The sequence below is a fragment of the Erythrolamprus reginae genome, chromosome Z (assembly GCF_031021105.1).
Source record: "Erythrolamprus reginae isolate rEryReg1 chromosome Z, rEryReg1.hap1, whole genome shotgun sequence".
In the NCBI taxonomy this organism is placed as follows: Eukaryota; Metazoa; Chordata; class Lepidosauria; order Squamata; family Dipsadidae; genus Erythrolamprus; species Erythrolamprus reginae.
The window spans coordinates 78,654,383-78,672,249 of NC_091963.1; the positions used below are offsets into that span (position 1 = coordinate 78,654,383).

The 17,867-nt window shown below is 42.2% G+C and overlaps 1 protein-coding gene across 1 annotated transcript in view; it reads right to left on the reverse strand.

The window, feature by feature from the left end:
- The window catches only part of LARS2 (leucyl-tRNA synthetase 2, mitochondrial), a 359,496-nt gene that overhangs the window by 29,384 nt on the left and 312,245 nt on the right, over positions 1-17,867 (reverse strand). The window contains exon 19 of the mRNA XM_070728261.1: positions 8,985-9,096. Coding sequence (XP_070584362.1) covers positions 8,985-9,096 — 112 coding nt within the window. The remainder of the gene's footprint in view (positions 1-8,984; positions 9,097-17,867) is intronic.

Consider the following 17,867-nt stretch of genomic DNA (forward strand, 5'->3'; position numbering starts at 1 on the left):
TATCTTACAACTAAAACGTTATAATATAGAAATAATGAGAGAAGAACTCAGAGTCCCTATACTGCGACTGAGTTTTTCTAGACTGAGGGGCTAGGGGGCGGTGCCCACTTAATATTAAAATTAAAACTCAGTCCCTACCAATCAGACTGAAGTATTACCCATGTTGGACTCTCCTTGCAAGTGCATTGGAGAATGGAAATATTCTCACAAGCTGTACTTCTTCTTCAAAAAAGTAAAAAAGAACAGAAAAAAATGTTTCCACAGTCCACTAGATGGCAACAGCTTAAAACAACTCTCCAATACAGAGAAAAGTAGATTTCCCCAAAGATCTTTAGGGGAGGGGGAAGCCTTACACTTCAGTCATAAATATACTTCAGTATTCCATATTCTTCACATTCTTCTTCACAATCCAAAATAATATAATAAAGTTTTAAAACGTTGCTCTGCACTTTCTATCTTAAAATCCACCAAAAGTCCACCAAAAGAGAAAGGATCAGTCCGGCACTTCAATTAAAGCTTACAGGAGAGGCGCTTTCTTTTTTGGGGGGAGGTAAATAATTTTTTTATTTTTCTCTCCAATCACGTACAGAGAGAACGCCTCTTCATATGAACTTTTCGTGATACGAACCTGGGGTTTAAAATTTGTTTACCTCATCTTAAGAACCATTTTCATCTTACGAACCCGGGCCCGGGTATGTGGGCTCTCTTACTGGGCTTGCGCTCTCTTACTGCTGCAGGGATTCCCCTGCCTTGTGACTGCCAATGCTGGGATTTCCCATTTGCTCGCCGGGATTCTCCGCCTCTGGACTGAGGTGCCTGGGATTTTCCCTTTGCTTTTTTAGCGTGCCTGGGATTTTCCCTTTGCTTTTTTAGCGGCTGGGCTGAGGCCTCCTCCTCCAGAGCCCACAGGGACAGCCATGTGCTCCCCTTTGTCTGTCTGGCTAAAGAAGCGGCAGCCAGTCCTAATCCAGCTGCCGCTTCACCTCCCTCCACTTGATCCTGGTCAGCCCCGGTGATGCTGCACGGCTTCTCCGTCTGTCATACACACACAAAGAAGAAGGAGGGCAAGAGAGAGGTGAAGAGAGGAAAAAAAGAAACAGAGAGAAAGAGAGGAAGGGAAAGAGAGAGGGGGAGTGTGTGTATGTGTGAGTGAGTGAGTGAGTGAAAGAGAGAGTGAAGCTGCCTCCTGTCCCTGCCTCACGCAGCTTCACAGCCTTGTGTTTCCCTCGAGGGGTGTGTGTGTGGATTGGGGGGGGGCTTCCCCGTCTTTCCCGGAGCTGTTGCCCCCGCAACTGAGCATGTTGTGGTGGTATGCTGGGCTGGCAATGGGCTGGCTCTCAGGAAACCCGGGTGGGGGCTGGCTATCTATCTACCTACCTACCTACCTATCTATCCTGTTAAAATCTATCCTGTTTAAAACAGGTCCTGCAACCTGTTTTAAACTGCAGCCCTTCGGAGTGATTTCATTCCCAGTTTCGCGGTGACCGGACGACTTCTTAAAAAGTGGTTCTTCTTTGGCTAACTTTGTTGGTGCCGTTTAAAGATGGGCCGAGAATTTGGGGAGTGGCAAAGATTTATCCCTGGCCAAAGCCCAGCAGCGGGCCAAGAGTCGGCCGGAGGGCGTCAAAAAGAAGCCCCCCTCACCCGCAAAAGCCTCCACCTCTTCGAGCGGTGCCTCTCCCAATCCGGTCGGGCCAGAAAAGAAGCCAAACAAGGGGGGAACTTGTCTTCCTCTCCTCCTCGCGCCTCCCTCCCTGCATCGAAGACTGGGCCGCATTTCTCTCTCTCTCTTTCTCTATAGGTAGATGGATGGATGGATGGGCTGGGAGGGGGCTTGCAGAGAAAATTGTGCCATAGCTTGTGTGAATTTTTTTTAAAAAGCATGATTATTTGCTTGTTTAGGCGAAAACTGGGGGAGAGGGGAGAAGAGGAAAGCACCCGATCTCATTGGATTACCGTCTTAATTTTGTGCCAAACAGACCCCCCACTGTCTCCTCGCCCCCTCTTTTCTTTCTTTCCGTTCCCCTCAAAGCAGACCCGTCCAGTTGATAGAATTCGAAAGCAGGCCCGTTACGAAAGGGAAAGGAGAGTGAGCAGGAGGTGTTCGCTTTGCAAAGCTTTCCGGGTTCCCCGATCGAAAAACTTCATAGGGGTAAATGAAGTTCAGTAGACAAAAAAACCCCCAACCCAACAACTTTTTGGGCTTTTGTTCTTTCTGGCACTCTCTAGCCAATTCTTGGCCCACTGCTGGGCTTTGGCCAGGGATAAATCTTTGCCCCCTCAAAATTCTCGGCCCGTCTTTAAATGGCACGAATAAAGTTAGTCAAAGAAGAACCACTTTTTAAGAAGTCGCCCAGTCACCGTGACACGGTGGGAACGAAATCACTCCGAAGCGCTGTGGGTTTAAAACAGGTCGCGGGACCTGTTTTAAACAGGCTAGATTTCACAGGATAGATAGATAGATAGATAGATGGATGGATGGATAGATAGATAGATAGATAGATAGATAGATAGATAGCCCCCACCCAGATTTCCTGAGGGCCAGCCCATTGCCAGCCCAGCGCACCCCGACAACACCTTCAGTCGGGGGGTGGGGCAACAGCTCCGGGAAAGACGGGGAAGCCTCCCCATCCACACACACACCCCTTGAGGGAAACACAAGGCTGCGAAGCTGCGTGAGGCAGGAACAGGAGGCAGCTTCTAAGGAGAAGCTTCCTTTCCCCCCCTGACGAGGGGGAAGGAAGAAAGAAAGAAACCTGCATTCGCCTGTCCCTCAGCTGCTCTCTCTCCTTGGGAAAAACAGCCGGGCGCATCCAGGGGGCGGTGGAGCCCAGCAGCCCTATCTCAGGGCTCTTGAGGAAAAGTGCTGCCCCAGCCCAGAGAAAAAGGCTGCGGCGGCGCCTCTCAGGACAAAAGAGTAGAAAACAGAATGTTAGCAATGTAGACAGTATGTTAAAATGTTAGTTTACCTAAGGCAAATGCAACTAAAAATGTAAATACGATTTGTGGGTAATTGATAGTGGGGCAACACAATGCATAACTAACACTTGACAAAATTTTTGTAAAAATGAATAGAAGTAACCAACATGTAGCATTGGCTAATGGATAAAAATGAAAGCAAGTGGAGAATATAATGCATACTGTTAATGGTTAAATGAGAGCTTACCAATGTTATATATGCCTGAACTAGTATATAATCTGCTATCTTTTAGGGTTTTGGTAAATGGATATGTTGTAACATTTGATAGTGAAAAATGGAAAATTGAAAAGCAAGAAAGAAATGTTACTGCAAAGTTGGAAGTGGTTTGTTTCTGTTTCAGGACAATCCATTAAATAATGCTCTGTTTTTGTTAATTAAAAAGCACATGATGATTGTATCCATCTACTCCCAAACAGGAACGAAACACCCATGCATTTATCTCAGAGTGCCAGAAGGGGAAATTACTGTATTTTTCAGACTATAAGAGACACCAAGATTGCAAAAAAGTAAGAAAAAAACCTCCCCCCCCCGAGCACTTTGCAAGCCTCTCAAACCCTCTGTACACTCCGCTTTTTGCAAAAATGGGTCAAAAGCAGGCCCATTTTTCCAAAAAATGGGGCACACAGAGGGTTTGGGAGATCTCAGAGTGCTTCTGAGGGCTCAGGTAAGGCACAAACACACCAGTTTTTGTGAAAACTGGGTGCCAGAGGTTCACCACCATGGGGCTAGAGGATGAGCTTAACATCTACATTGTCCACGTGACTTAAAGGTAGCCTTGGCTTCTGCTTAGGAAACGCACAACTAGCAGTAGCTATAGCACTCCACTAGTAGTAAGAGCTGGAAGGGACCTTGGAGGTCTCTGCAACCTTAAAACACTCCAAGAGCCCTTTGGACCTGTCCGTTCCCACAGTAAAGAAAATTCCAGGAGCCCAGAACCTGGATGGGCATGACCAATATCTCTCCCACCCAGTCACATGAACCTCTCCAACCACAAGTGAGTGAATTTTGTGGCTCCCAGTGTTTTCTGTGGGAAATGTCTTCCTTCCTTCTTTCTTTCTTTCCTTCCTTTCCTCCCTCCTTCCTTCCTTCCTTCCTTCCTTCCTTCCTCTTGATTTCTTTATTTCCCTCCCTTCTCTCTTTCCCTTTTCTTTCTTTGTCTCCACTTCTCTCTCTGTCTCTTCCCTCTTTTCCCTCTCTCTCATTCTCTCTCTCCAGGTCTGTCTCATTTCTTGTACCTCTCCCTCTCTCTCCCCCTTCTCTCTCTCATTTGTTTATCTCTCCCCCCTTTTTACTCTCATTTCTCTCACTTTCATTTGTTTTTCTCTCTCTTTGCTCTCTCTCCATTTTTCTTTCGCTCCCCTTCTCTCTCGTTTCCCTTTTCTCTCTCTCTCATTCTCTCTCTCTCAATCTTTCTCTCACTTCTCTCTCCCCCCTGCTATTTAATATCTACATGAAACCGCTGGGTGAGATCATCCAAGGGCATGGGGTGAGGTATCATCAATATGCAGATGATACCCAGCTTTACATCTCCACCCCTTGTCCAGTCAGTGAAGCAGTGGAAGTGATGTGCCGGTGTCTGGAGGCTGTTGGGGTCTGGATGGGTGTCAACAGACTCAAACTCAACCCTGATAAGACAGAGTGGCTGTGGGTTTTGCCTCCCAAGGACAATTCCATCTGTCCATCCATTACCCTGGGGGGGGGGAGAATTACTAACCCCCTCAGAGAGGGTCCGCAACTTGGGTGTCCTCCTCGATCCACAGCTCACATTAGAGAAACATCTTTCAGCTGTGGCGACGGGGGCGTTTGCCCAGGTTCGCCTGGTGCACCAGTTGCGGCCCTATCTGGATCAGCAGTCACTGCTCACAGTCACTCATGCCCTCATCACCTCGAGATTCGACTACTGTAATGCTCTCTACATGGGGCTACCTTTGAAAAGTGTTCGGAAACTTCAGATCGTGCAGAATTCAGCTGCAAGAGCAATCATGGGCTTCCCTAAATATGCCCATGTCACACCAACACTCCGCAGTCTGCATTAGTTGCCGATCAGTTTCTGGTCACAATTCAAAGTGTTGGTTATGACCTATAAAGCCCTTCATGGCACCGGGCCAGGTTATCTCCGGGACTGCCTTCTGACGCATGAATCCCAGCGACCTTCTCCGGGTCCCATCAACTAAACAATGTCGTTTTGCGGGACCCAGGGGAAGAGCCTTCTCTGTGGCGGCCCCGGCCCTCTGGAACCAACTCCCCCCAGAGATTAGAATAGCCCCCACCCTTCTTGCCTTTCGTAAGCTTCTTAAAACCCACCTCTGTCGTCAGGCATGGGGGAACTGAGATATTCTTTCCCCCTAGGCTTCTACAATTTATGTATGGTATGTTTGTATGTATGATTGGTTTTAAAATAAGGGTTTTTAACTGTTTTAGTATTGGATTGTCGCATGTTGTTTTTACCACTGTTGTTAGCCGCCCCAAGTCTACGGAGAGGGGTGGAAATCAAATCAAATCAAATCAAATCGAATCGAATCAAATCAAATCAAATCATAAATAAATGCTTGAGTAAAAAGAATTCCAAGGATTCCAAGGAAAATTTTCACTTTAGTGGGAGAAACTATTTCTATGCCTTCTTTTCCAAAGCCTGGAACAAATTATTATTATTATTATTATTATTATTATTATTATTATTATTATTATTATTATATTATTATTATTATTATACAACACAGCAAACAAGATCACTATGCTGGATTTCATATTTCATCACCAGTCGGGCGCTTCACAAGCACCTAGGACTGCGTGATGTAGCGGCAAATTATGTTTGCCGATCCCAGTAAAGTGGCCTTTTGCAATTGACAGATGGATATTTTGTCAATTCTGATGGTTTTCAAATGTTCACTGAGATCCTTTGGCACTGCGCCCAGCATGCCAACTACCACTGGGACCACTTTCAATGCCTTATGCCAGAGTCGTTGCAGCTTGATTTTTAGATCTTCGTATTTCACTAATTTCTCTAGCTGCTTCTCCTCAATTCTGCTGTCTCCTGGGATTGCGATGTCGACGATCCATACTTTCTTTTTCTCCACGATCCCAATGTCTGGTGTGTTATGCTTCAGAATTCGGTCAGTCTGAAGTCGGAAGTCCCACAGTAGTTTTGCTTGCTCATTTTCGACCACTTTTTCGGGCTTATGATCCCACCAGTTCTTTGCCACTGGTAGATAGTAGTTCTGGCACAAGTTCCAGTGGATCATCTGTGCCACGGCATCATGTCTATGCTTGTAGTCAGTCTGTGCAATCTTTTTGCAGCAGCTGAGTATGTGATCGATTGTTTCATCTGTTTCTTTACAGAGTCTGCACTTTGGATCGTCTGATGATTTTTCAATTCTGGCTTCGATAGCATTTGTTCTAATGGCCTGTTCTTGTGCCGCTAGTATTAGTCTTTCTGTCTCCTTTTTGAGTGTTCCAGTTGTAAGCCATGACCAGGTCTTTTCTTTATCCAGTTTGCCTTCAATCTTCTCCAAGAACAGGCCATGCAATGCTTTGTTCCACCAACTGCCCATACGACATTGAGTTACAGTTTTTCTCTACTGGTCCTTAGTTTGCTTCACCTTGAGAAGCTTCCTATTGTTGACCTCCATCAACGCTGATTCTTTGCTATTATTATTATTATTACAGTGGAACCTCGACATACGAGCAGCTCTACTTACGTCTACTTAAGTCGTTCGAGATAAGAGCTGCTCGACTTAAGAGCCCAGGTCCGGAACGAATTAAACTCGTATCTCGAGGTACCACTGTACTACTATTATTATTTATTAGATTTGTATGCCGCCCTTCTCCGAAGACTCGGGGTGGCATACCCCATCAGTCATTTAAATTAAAACCCACGTTCCAAATTGAGAAATTTTATTAACATAAATGGGTTTGCTGCTTTGTTGTAGCTTTTAGTGATGGTTCTGTGTTTCTGAACCATTCTGAAGTATTTGACTAGGTTAATATCAATATACTGTATAACATTGCCATGTTTTAAGCAGCAATATATATCAACTAGGCATTCCACATTTATACACAGAATCATAAAGCTTCTAACAGTCATCTCTTAATCAGTATCTTCAATCTGATATAGTCCAGATATATTTACTAGTTATATATTTACTATATATTCCTGCTTCAAACGCTCTATCTTCCCAGTGCCGAAGAAGCCCTCCATCAAGGAACTGAATGACTACAGACCAGTTGCTCTAACATCTGTAGTAATTAAAATCTTTGGAAGGCTAGTGATGTCCCACTTGAAAACCATCACGGATCCACTGTTAGACCCCTGCAATTTACCGAGCAAATAGATTGACAGTTGATACCATTAATATGGCTCTACACTACATCCTACAATATCTTGAATCTCCAATGACCTACGCTAGGGTCCTCTTTGTAGACTTCAGTTCAGTATTCAACACCATCACACCGGACATTCTCTTAACCAAACTAAATCAGCTAGCGGTACTTGAACACACTTGTAAGTGGATCACAAGCTTCCTAACAGACAGGAAGGAGCAGGTGAAGCTAGGAAAAATCACATCAGATACATATACAATTAGCACAAGCCCACCCCCCCAAGGCTGTGTACGCTCACCACTTCTCCTCTCTAAACACCAATGACTGCATCTCAAATGATCCAGCTATTAAACTAATGAAGTTTGCAGATACAACAGTGATTAGTCTTATTCAAGACAATGATGAATCCTCATACAGACAGGAGGTTGAACAATTAACCTTGTGGTGCGATCGGAACAATCTAGAACTGAACACATTCAAAAACATAGAAATGGTGGTAGACTTTAGGAGAAACCCATCCTTCCACCTCTCACAATACTAGACAACACAGTATCAACAGTAGAGACCTTCAAATTTCTAGGTTCTATCATATCTCAAGACCTAAAATGGTCACCTAACATCAAAAACATCATCAAAAAAGCACAACAAAGAATGTTCTTTCTGCACCAACTCAGAAGCTTAAACTGCCCAAGGAACTGCTGATACAATTCTACAAAGGAATCATTGAGTCTGTCATCTGCACTTCTATAACTGTCTGGTTTGATTCTCCAACCCAACAAGACCAACACAGACTTCAGAGGATAATATGAAATGAGCCAAGGTGGCGCAGTGGGTAGAGTACAGTACTGTAGGTCAGCGGTTCAAATCTCATCACCGGCTCAAGGTAGACTCAGTCTTCCATCCTTCTGAGGTGGGTAAAATGAGGACCTGGATTGTGGGGGCAATATGCTGGCTCTGTTAAAAAGTGCTATTGCTAACATGTTGTAAGCCACTCTGAGTCTAAGAAGAAGGGCGGCATTAATAAACAAACAAACAAACAAACAATCAGAACTGCAGAAAAAATAATTGCTGCCAATCTTTCTTCCATTGTGGACCTATACATTGCACGAGCCAAAAAAGAGGGTGGTGAAAATATTTATTAATCCCTCACATCCTGGACACAAATTGTTTCAAATCCTACCCTCAAAATGTCGCTACAGAGCACTGCACACCAAGAACAACTAGACACAAGAACAGTTTGATCCCAAACACCATAATTCTACTAAACAAATAATACCCTCAAAATGGTCAAACTTTTTACTAAGTCTGCACTTCTATTTCTATTTCTACTAGTTTTTTCTCGTTATTCCTATCACCCTTTTCCTCTCACTTAGGACTGTATGACTGTAACTTGTTGCTTGCATCTTAAGATTTTTATTAATATTGATTGTTTCTTCATTACTTTTTATTGCTTATTACTAACTGAATGTAATTACTTTAACCACTGTGTTTACAATTTTATTCCTTTTTTTTTGTCAGTTAAGCAAATCAGAAGAATACTTCTCTGAGTGGTCTGATACTAGTGGGAAGAGCTGTTGTCCTTTTGCTTGCTTTACTGGTTGTTGTGAGCCACCTAGGATCATTATATGAGATAGTGGCCATATAATTTTTACAAATAGCTAATTAAATTCATAAATAAAGTTACCTTTCCAGATTTCTGAAGTCAGGTGTGGTGCCAATGGGGCAAGCATAACAAAGAGAGTTGCCAGAGCATCTTCAAATTCTGCACTATGGATGATAAGCTGTTCAGAGGCTTGCTATGAAAGGAAAAAATGAAGAAAATGGATTTTGTTAACTGTGGGAATATAATTAAAATATTAGCAAGTTTGTAGTAGTATATATAGCATTTGATTACGATGAAAAATTATCTGTAACTTTTTTCATAATAACATGATAAAAACATAACATCCAGTTCACAGAAATGTCAGTATTTAGCAAATTTCAAATAATGCTTCTAAATATCAATTTTTAACAATAAGACTTCAAAAAGCAAGCCAGAAATAAGCAAATATGAAATATATGTTAGGCAAAATATGTACACCTAGCTAGATCTTGGTTTTGTGGACTTTAATTGCTAGAATTGCTCAGCCATAGGGAATTGGGGGAATTAAAAATCCTTACCTCTTAAAGTTGCTAAAGTTGAAAAACACAAGGAAATACAGTTCTCCCCATTCTCAATATTGGAGCAATTAATAAACATTAATTGCAATCCCAAGAATATTTATATATTCCTTTATAAACAAAATTATTCCTTTAAAGCAATGCTGTAGCTAGTTGAATACATCTTTTATCTGCTTTTGAATTTTTTGCTTGCCTGGGTGATTTCTCTGACTATCATGTCTCATTTGGTCTCAAAGAAGCATATTTTTTTCTTTTTTCATTTCCTGGAGGAGCCTACTTGTAAAGTTGGTGCTTTAATTATATATATATATATATATATATATATATATATATATATATATATATATATATATATGTGTTTTCATAGATTTTCACGGGTACAGGTATGACAATCTTGGTATATACCGTGTTTCCCCGAAAGTAAGACTTTCTTTTTATCCCCAAAAGCCCCACTATGTCTTACTTTCGGGGTATGTCTTATATTGGAAAAAATGGTGTGCGCTGGAGTCAGAAAAAGACATAGACAGATGGGGAGGGAGCCGGCCGGCCGGCGAGGCCCGGAGTGCGCTGCCAGCTGGGAAGGAAGGAAGGAGGGAGGCGGCCCCCGCCCCCGCTGCTTTCCCCGCCGTGCCGTTCCCAAGCGCCTTCCTCGCCCTCACCGCCGCCGCCTTCTCGCTCTCCAGGTCCAGCTAGATGAGAGGCGATGGCAATGGCGGCGGCTGCGCGTTGCCCGTTAAGTTACCTCGTTGAGCAGGAAGGTAGCGCTGGAGTCAGAAAAAGACATAGACAGATGGGGAGGGAGCCGGCCGGCCGGCGAGGCCCAGAGTGCGCTGCCAGCTGAGAAGGAAGGAGGGAGGGAGGCGGCCCCCGCCCCCGCTGATTTCCCCGCCGCGCCGCTCCCAAGCGCCTTCCTCGCCCTCGCCGCCGCCACCGCCGCCTTCTCGCTCTCCAGGTCCAGCTAGATGAGAGGCGATGGCAACGGCGGCGGCTGCGTGGTGCCCGTTAAGTTACCTCGTTGAGCAGGAAGGTAGCGCTGGAGTCAGAAAAAGACATAGACAGACAGGGAGGGAGTTGGCTGGCCGGCTGGCGAGGCCCAGAGTGCGCTGCCAGCTGGGAAGGAAGGAAGGAGGGAGGGAGGGAGGCGGCCCCCGCTGCTTTCCCCGCCGCGCCGCTCCCAAGCGCCTTCCTCGCCCTCGCCGCCTTCTCGCTCTCCAGGTCCAGCTAGATGAGAGAGAGGCGGCAATACCCCTGTGTTTCCCCGAAAGTAAGACATATGTCTTACTTTCGGGGTATGGCTTATATTAGCCGACCCCCCTGAAACCCCCGATACATCTTACAATTGGGGGTGTCTTACTATTGGGGAAACAGGGTATATATACAAAAAAAATATTGACATAAATATATATATATATATATAATAATTAAATTAAATTAAATTAAATTAATTAATTAATTAATTTAATAAATAAATTAAAAAACAAAACCTGCAACCCGATGACCTACTTGTGAGTTTTGATGTCGTGTCCCTTTTCACACAAATACCTATTAAAGAAGCCTTGACAGCTATCCAGGACAAACACAAACCCCCCAAATATATCCTAGACCTTACCAACCACTGCCTGACCAATACATACTTCATCTATAACGAACAAAGATATAAACAGATAGAGGGAGCCCCCATGGGATCACCCCTCTCACCTGTCATAGCCAACCTCTATATGGAATATTTCGAAAATAATGCATTAGAGCAATCCAAATACAAACCTAAACTTTGGCTGAGATATGTTGATGATACCTTTGTAATTTGGCCACATGGTAAGGAAAAACTAGACAATTTCCTCACACATCTCAACAGCCTACACCCCAAAATACAGTTTACTATGGAAACAGAAATCAATGATCAACTTCCCTTTCTAGATGTACTGGTCTATAAAAAACCCAATGGCAGCCTAGGACACACTATCTACCAAAAGAAAACCCATACCAACCGTTATCTAAATGCACACTCACACCACCACCCCGCACAAATCACCTCAGTGGCCAAAACTCTCATCACCAGAACCAAACGCTTAGCTGACCATGAGCACTTAAAAACTGAATTGAACAAACTCAAAGATATATTAATTTCTAATGGATTCGAAGGGAAAACAATCACAAACCTAATAAAAAAAGAGACACTCCCCAAAAAACAAGATCAAGAACAGGAAAATGGTACCACCATCCTCCCTTACATCAAGGGCACCACAGACAAAATTAGTAAAATTCTGCACAAACATAACATCAAAACTTCATTTTGCACTAACCAAAAAATATCTAATATCCTAAGGAGCCCCAAAGATAAAATCCAATTGGAATACCAAGGAATCTATGAAATCCCTTGCAAAACATGTGCAGCCACATACATTGGACAAACCAACCGAAGAGTGAGCCAACGCATTGCAGAACATGTGAATGCAGTTAAAAAAGAAGAAAAGACTTCCTCCCTTGTCCAGCACATTAAAAAAACAGGGCACGAAATTGACTTTGAAAAAACTAAATTACTTCACAAAACAGAGAATTTATATAGAAGAATTGCTCTGGAAGCCATAGAAATTGAGAGGAGCCCCCTTTGCATAAATAAAAGAGATGACACGTCCCGCCTACCAGAAATTTGGAAACCAGCCTTAAACAAAAAAAACACTTCATAAAAATCACCATGTGAATCCTTCTAATAATTATGATTTTGGAATTTTGAAATTTGGAAACCAGCCTTAAACCAAAAAAAAAAAAAAAACCTTCATAAAAATCACCATGTCAATCCTTCTAATAATTATGATTACACCAACCAATCAGATCACTAAAACATAATCACCTAATCTATTTGCTACATTCAAACCAAATCTCCACCCCCCACACTATATACTAGGAAGAAATGACAGTTGCAAACATTCCATTTTACAACAGCACGAAGCTTGGAACTTCAGCCTGATGATGGTGAATGTGATTTCACCGAAACGTCGCATACACATGCAAAATATTACACAGGGCAAAACCCGAACTCAGAACCATCTACATACATATACCCGTGAAAATTTACGAAAACAAATATCTTACCTCTACGGGGAGGACACTTTCCTACTGACTAGGACCTATGAAAAACTTGAAGTCAGAAAAGCCTCCATCTTATGTGATCTCACATTCCTACGCAACTGCAGGGACAAAAGAATAATTCCCAAATACTTCCAACTAAAATTCCACCCAAAAACCCCAACCATTGAGAGGATCCTAAAAAGAACTGAATTAGCCCTAATCAGAAATGAACTCCACAAAAAAAGATTCATACTTGATGAAATCAACAAAAGTCTACTCTCTCTTCACCTTAAAATCAGCAACCAAATACACCCTATACTCTGGGATAAATTCAAACAAATATCAATCTGGAGAGCAGAAACAGAAACCCAATACAAGACAGACACACATAATAAAAAACTCCAAAAACTAGAAATACAGCAGAAACCCAGCCCTCCACAACAACTTATGACCAAAACAGTACATAACATATCAGACAGGATACTCACCACTACAGAAACCAATATTCTTTCAAAAGGATTCAATTTTGCAATAATCCCCAAATGTATCCCAACTGAAAACATCATATGTGGAATTGAAACAACTCTAAATAAAATCAACCCAGATACAGCCAACAAAATCAGACTTAAAGTCACTAATATTCTCTGCTCTAGTAAACCTCCTAAAAGCAACATACAAAAGGAGGAAAGAGATGCACTTATCAATTTGAAGAAAGACAATGATATAATCATCCTCCCAGCCGACAAAGGAAACTCCACAATAGTGATGAATACATCAGACTACAAAGAAAAAATGACAACCCTACTACAAAACCCGGCCTACAAACTCCTAAGCACAGATCCTACCACCTACCTAGAAAAAACCACCAAATCCAAAATCAAGGCCTCTCCCATCAGTGAAGAAATCCAGCAAAAAATCATCCCCAGAGAAAAATCTTCCATATGTCCAAAACTCTATGGCCTTCCAAAAATACACAAGGAAGGAATACCTCTCAGGCCAATAGTCAGTTCTATAGGCTCCCCTCTACAAAACCTTGCCAAATTTTTAGCCAAATACCTTCAACCATATACAGAAACTATTACCTCATATGTTCAAAATTCATTCCACTTTATACAAATAATTAAAAAACAAAACCTACAACCCGATGACCTACTTGTGAGTTTTGATGTCGTGTCCCTTTTCACACAAATACCTATTAAAGAAGCCTTGACAGCTATCCAGGACAAACACAAACCCCCCAAATATATCCTAGACCTTACCAACCACTGCCTGACCAATACATACTTCATCTATAACGAACAAAGATATAAACAGATAGAGGGAGCCCCCATGGGATCACCCCTCTCACCTGTCATAGCCAACCTCTATATGGAATATTTCGAAAATAATGCATTAGAGCAATCCAAATACAAACCTAAACTTTGGCTGAGATATGTTGATGATACCTTTGTAATTTGGCCACATGGTAAGGAAAAACTAGACAATTTCCTCACACATCTCAACAGCCTACACCCCAAAATACAGTTTACTATGGAAACAGAAATCAATGATCAACTTCCCTTTCTAGATGTACTGGTCTACAAAAAACCCAATGGCAGCCTAGGACACACTATCTACCAAAAGAAAACCCATACCAACCGTTATCTAAATGCACACTCACACCACCACCCCACACAAATCATCTCAGTGGCCAAAACTCTCATCACCAGAACCAAATGCTTAGCTGACCATGAGCACTTAAAAACTGAATTGAACAAACTCAAAGATGTATTAATTTCTAATGGATTCGAAGGGAAAACAATCACAAACCTAATAAAAAAAGAGACACTCCCCAAAAAACAAGATCAAGAACAGGACAATGGTACCACCATCCTCCCTTACATCAAGGGCACCACAGACAAAATTAGTAAAATTCTGCACAAACATAACATCAAAACTTCATTTTGCACTAACCAAAAAATATCTAATATCCTAAGGAGCCCCAAAGATAAAATCCAATTGGAATACCAAGGAATCTATGAAATCCCTTGCAAAACATGTGCAGCCACATACATTGGACAAACCAACCGAAGAGTGAGCCAACGCATTGCAGAACATGTGAATGCAGTTAAAAAAGAAGAAAAGACTTCCTCCCTTGTCCAGCACATTAAAAAAACAGGGCACGAAATTGACTTTGAAAAAACTAAATTACTTCACAAAACAGAGAATTTATATAGAAGAATTGCTCTGGAAGCCATAGAAATTGAGAGGAGCCCCCTTTGCATAAATAAAAGAGATGACACGTCCCGCCTACCAGAAATTTGGAAACCAGCCTTAAACAAAAAAAACACTTCATAAAAATCACCATGTGAATCCTTCTAATAATTATGATTTTGGAATTTTGAAATTTGGAAACCAGCCTTAAACAAAAAAAACCCCAACACTTCATAAAAATCACCATGTGAATCCTTCTAATAATTATGATTACACCAACCAATCAGATCACTAAAACATAATCACCCAATCTATTTGCTACATTCAAACCAAATCTCCACCCCCACACTATATACTAGGAAGAAATGACAGTTGCAAACATTCCATTTTACAACAGCACAAAGCTTGGAACTTCAGCCTGATGATGGTGAATGTGATTTCACCGAAACGTCGCATAGACATGCAAAATATTATACAGGGCAAAACCCGAACTCAGAACAATCTACATACATACATATATATATATATATATATATATATATATATATATATATATATATATATATATACACACACACATATATATATATATATATGTGTGTGTGTGTGTGTGTTTGTGTCGAATTCAGCAAAAAAAATGTGACATATATATATATAAAAAAAGCACCAACTTTACAAGTAGGCTCCTCCAGGAAATGAAAAAAGAAAAAAATATGCTTCTTTGAGACCAAATGAGAAATGATAGTCAGAGAAATCACCCAGTCAGTCAGAGAAATCACCCAGTCAGGCAAAAAATTCAAAAGCAGATAAAAGATGTGTTCAACTGGCTACAGCATTGCTTTAAAGGAATAATTTTGTTTTGTTTATTCAAACAAATACTCAGGGGACAAATTTACATAATACTAAATACACATAAAATGGCTAGAATGGGCAAACCTGTATCATATTACAAGCAAGAAAATAAGCCTTAATCAGCGAGCAAGGCAAATCTTGTAGCACAAGGATTTGTGCAGAATTATTTACAAAATTTTGATAAAACATATTCTTCCACTGCAAAGGCAAAATCCATGAAAGTTATGTTGGTGTTGGCATTACAAAAAGAATTTAAGTGAAGCACTTTAACTTTGTGTGTATCTGAATGCCACGTTATCAGAGGATATTTATTTAAAGCCAGCACCAGGTTTTCAGCCAGATGATAGTAATAAGGTATATAAATTGAGAAAGGCTTTATATGGACTAAAACAGTCGGCAAAAAACTGGGATATGTGTTTCAATTCAAAATTAGTCCTGATGGGATTTAAAAGAAGTGTTGCTGATGCATGCGTTTACAATAAGGGTTCTGGACAAGATCAAATTATGATAATTGTCTATGTCGATGATGTTTGCGTTTGTGCCAAAAATGATATTATGATTATGCAGGTATTTAATGATTCAAATAAGTCATTTATTATAAAAGACCTAGGTTACCTAAAACATTATTTAGGCATTGATATAATTCAAACAAATAAGAAAAATTTAGTATTAAGTCAGAGTAAGAAGATAGTAGAATTGGTAGATAAAGTAGGTTTGCAGGATGCAAAAGTGGTTAAAACACCCATGATAGCTGACTTTAATACACAGGAAGGTGATTAAATCTTTGAATATCAAGATGTATATAGGTCAATTATTGGAAGTCTACTGCATATAGCTAAATATATGAGGCCAGATATATCATACGCAGTTGGGGTACTAAGTAGAAAAGTAAGTAAACCATTATTACAAGATTGGCAAATGCTTAAAAGAGTATTGAGATATATGAAAGGTATGGCCCATTATGGTTTTCATCTTGTACCAGGACAGGGAAAAGATTTGAACTATATGGTAGACAGCTCGTTTGCGGTGTTAAATGATAGAAAATCTTGTACGAGGTATATAATGAAGTTTTCAATGTCTCAATAACTTGGAAATCTAGAAAACAAATATCAATTAGTCTATCAACTGCAGAAGCAGAATTTTGTGCTCTTTCTGAAGCATGTTGTGAGCTGATCTAAATAGATCAATTATTCAAAGATTTTGGCGTGGAAGTAGTAAAACCAATAAAGGTGTATGAGGACTCACAGACATGTATATATCTCGCAGAGGTGGAGAATTTAAAAGCAAGAACCAAGTACTGTATATTGCAGTAAAATTTCAAAATGTTAAACAAGCTGTTTAACATTTTGAAATTTTGAACAGCTTGTTCAAAACAGAGAAATTAAATTGTGTTATGTTAAATCTACATGTCACATAGCTGACGGGTTTACAAAGCCTGTATTGGATGTAGAACATAGAAAAATGATGGAACATTTGTATGTGTCTGCAATATTGGAATATTAGAAGGGCTGTCAGGATCAGGGGCCTACCTGATGTAATATTCCAAATTGCAGGGAGAAGAATTGTGATCAATGTAATGATTTTAACAATGCAAAACTGTTTAATCATGGTGAATCTTCAGATTGTAATGTAACCGCCTTCTCCTTTCCCCGTGGGAGCGCCGCACCTCTTGTCTGCCCGGCCCGAGAGGCACGAAACCGGTGCTCATGCCGGGTGGCCCGCCTGGAATGCCAGCAATGCCGCCGGGCCGATTGCCGAGCGGCGCCTTCGCCTCCTCCCGTGCCCCGCCCCCGCTCGGCAATCGGCCCGGCGGCATTGCTGGCGTTCCAGGTGGGCCGCCTGGCATGAGCACTGGTTTTGTGCCTCTCGGGCCGGGTAGACAAGAGGTGCGGCGCTCCCACGGGGAAAGGAGAAGGCGGCGGCTCAAGCCCTTCCCCGTGCGCCCCTCCGGAGGAGCCCCATCCCGGACGGAGCGGCCTGAGGGGGCCGGTGCGGCGGTGCCTCCGCCTCCTTCTGCGCCCCGCCCCCGCTCAGCAATCGGCCCGGCGGCATTGCTGGCATTCCAGGCGGGCCGCCTGGCATGAGCACCGGTTTCGTGCCTCTCAGGCCAGGCAGACAAGAGGTGCGGTGCTCCAACGGGGAAAGGAGAAGGCGGCGGCTCAAGCCCTTCCCCGTGCGCCCCTCCAGAGGAGCCCCTCCGGAGGAGCCCCTCTGGTGGTTGTCCGGGCGGGTGAAGGTGGCTGGGCCGCTGACAGGGACTGGCAATGAGCGCTCGGAGGGGGCACAGCCCGGA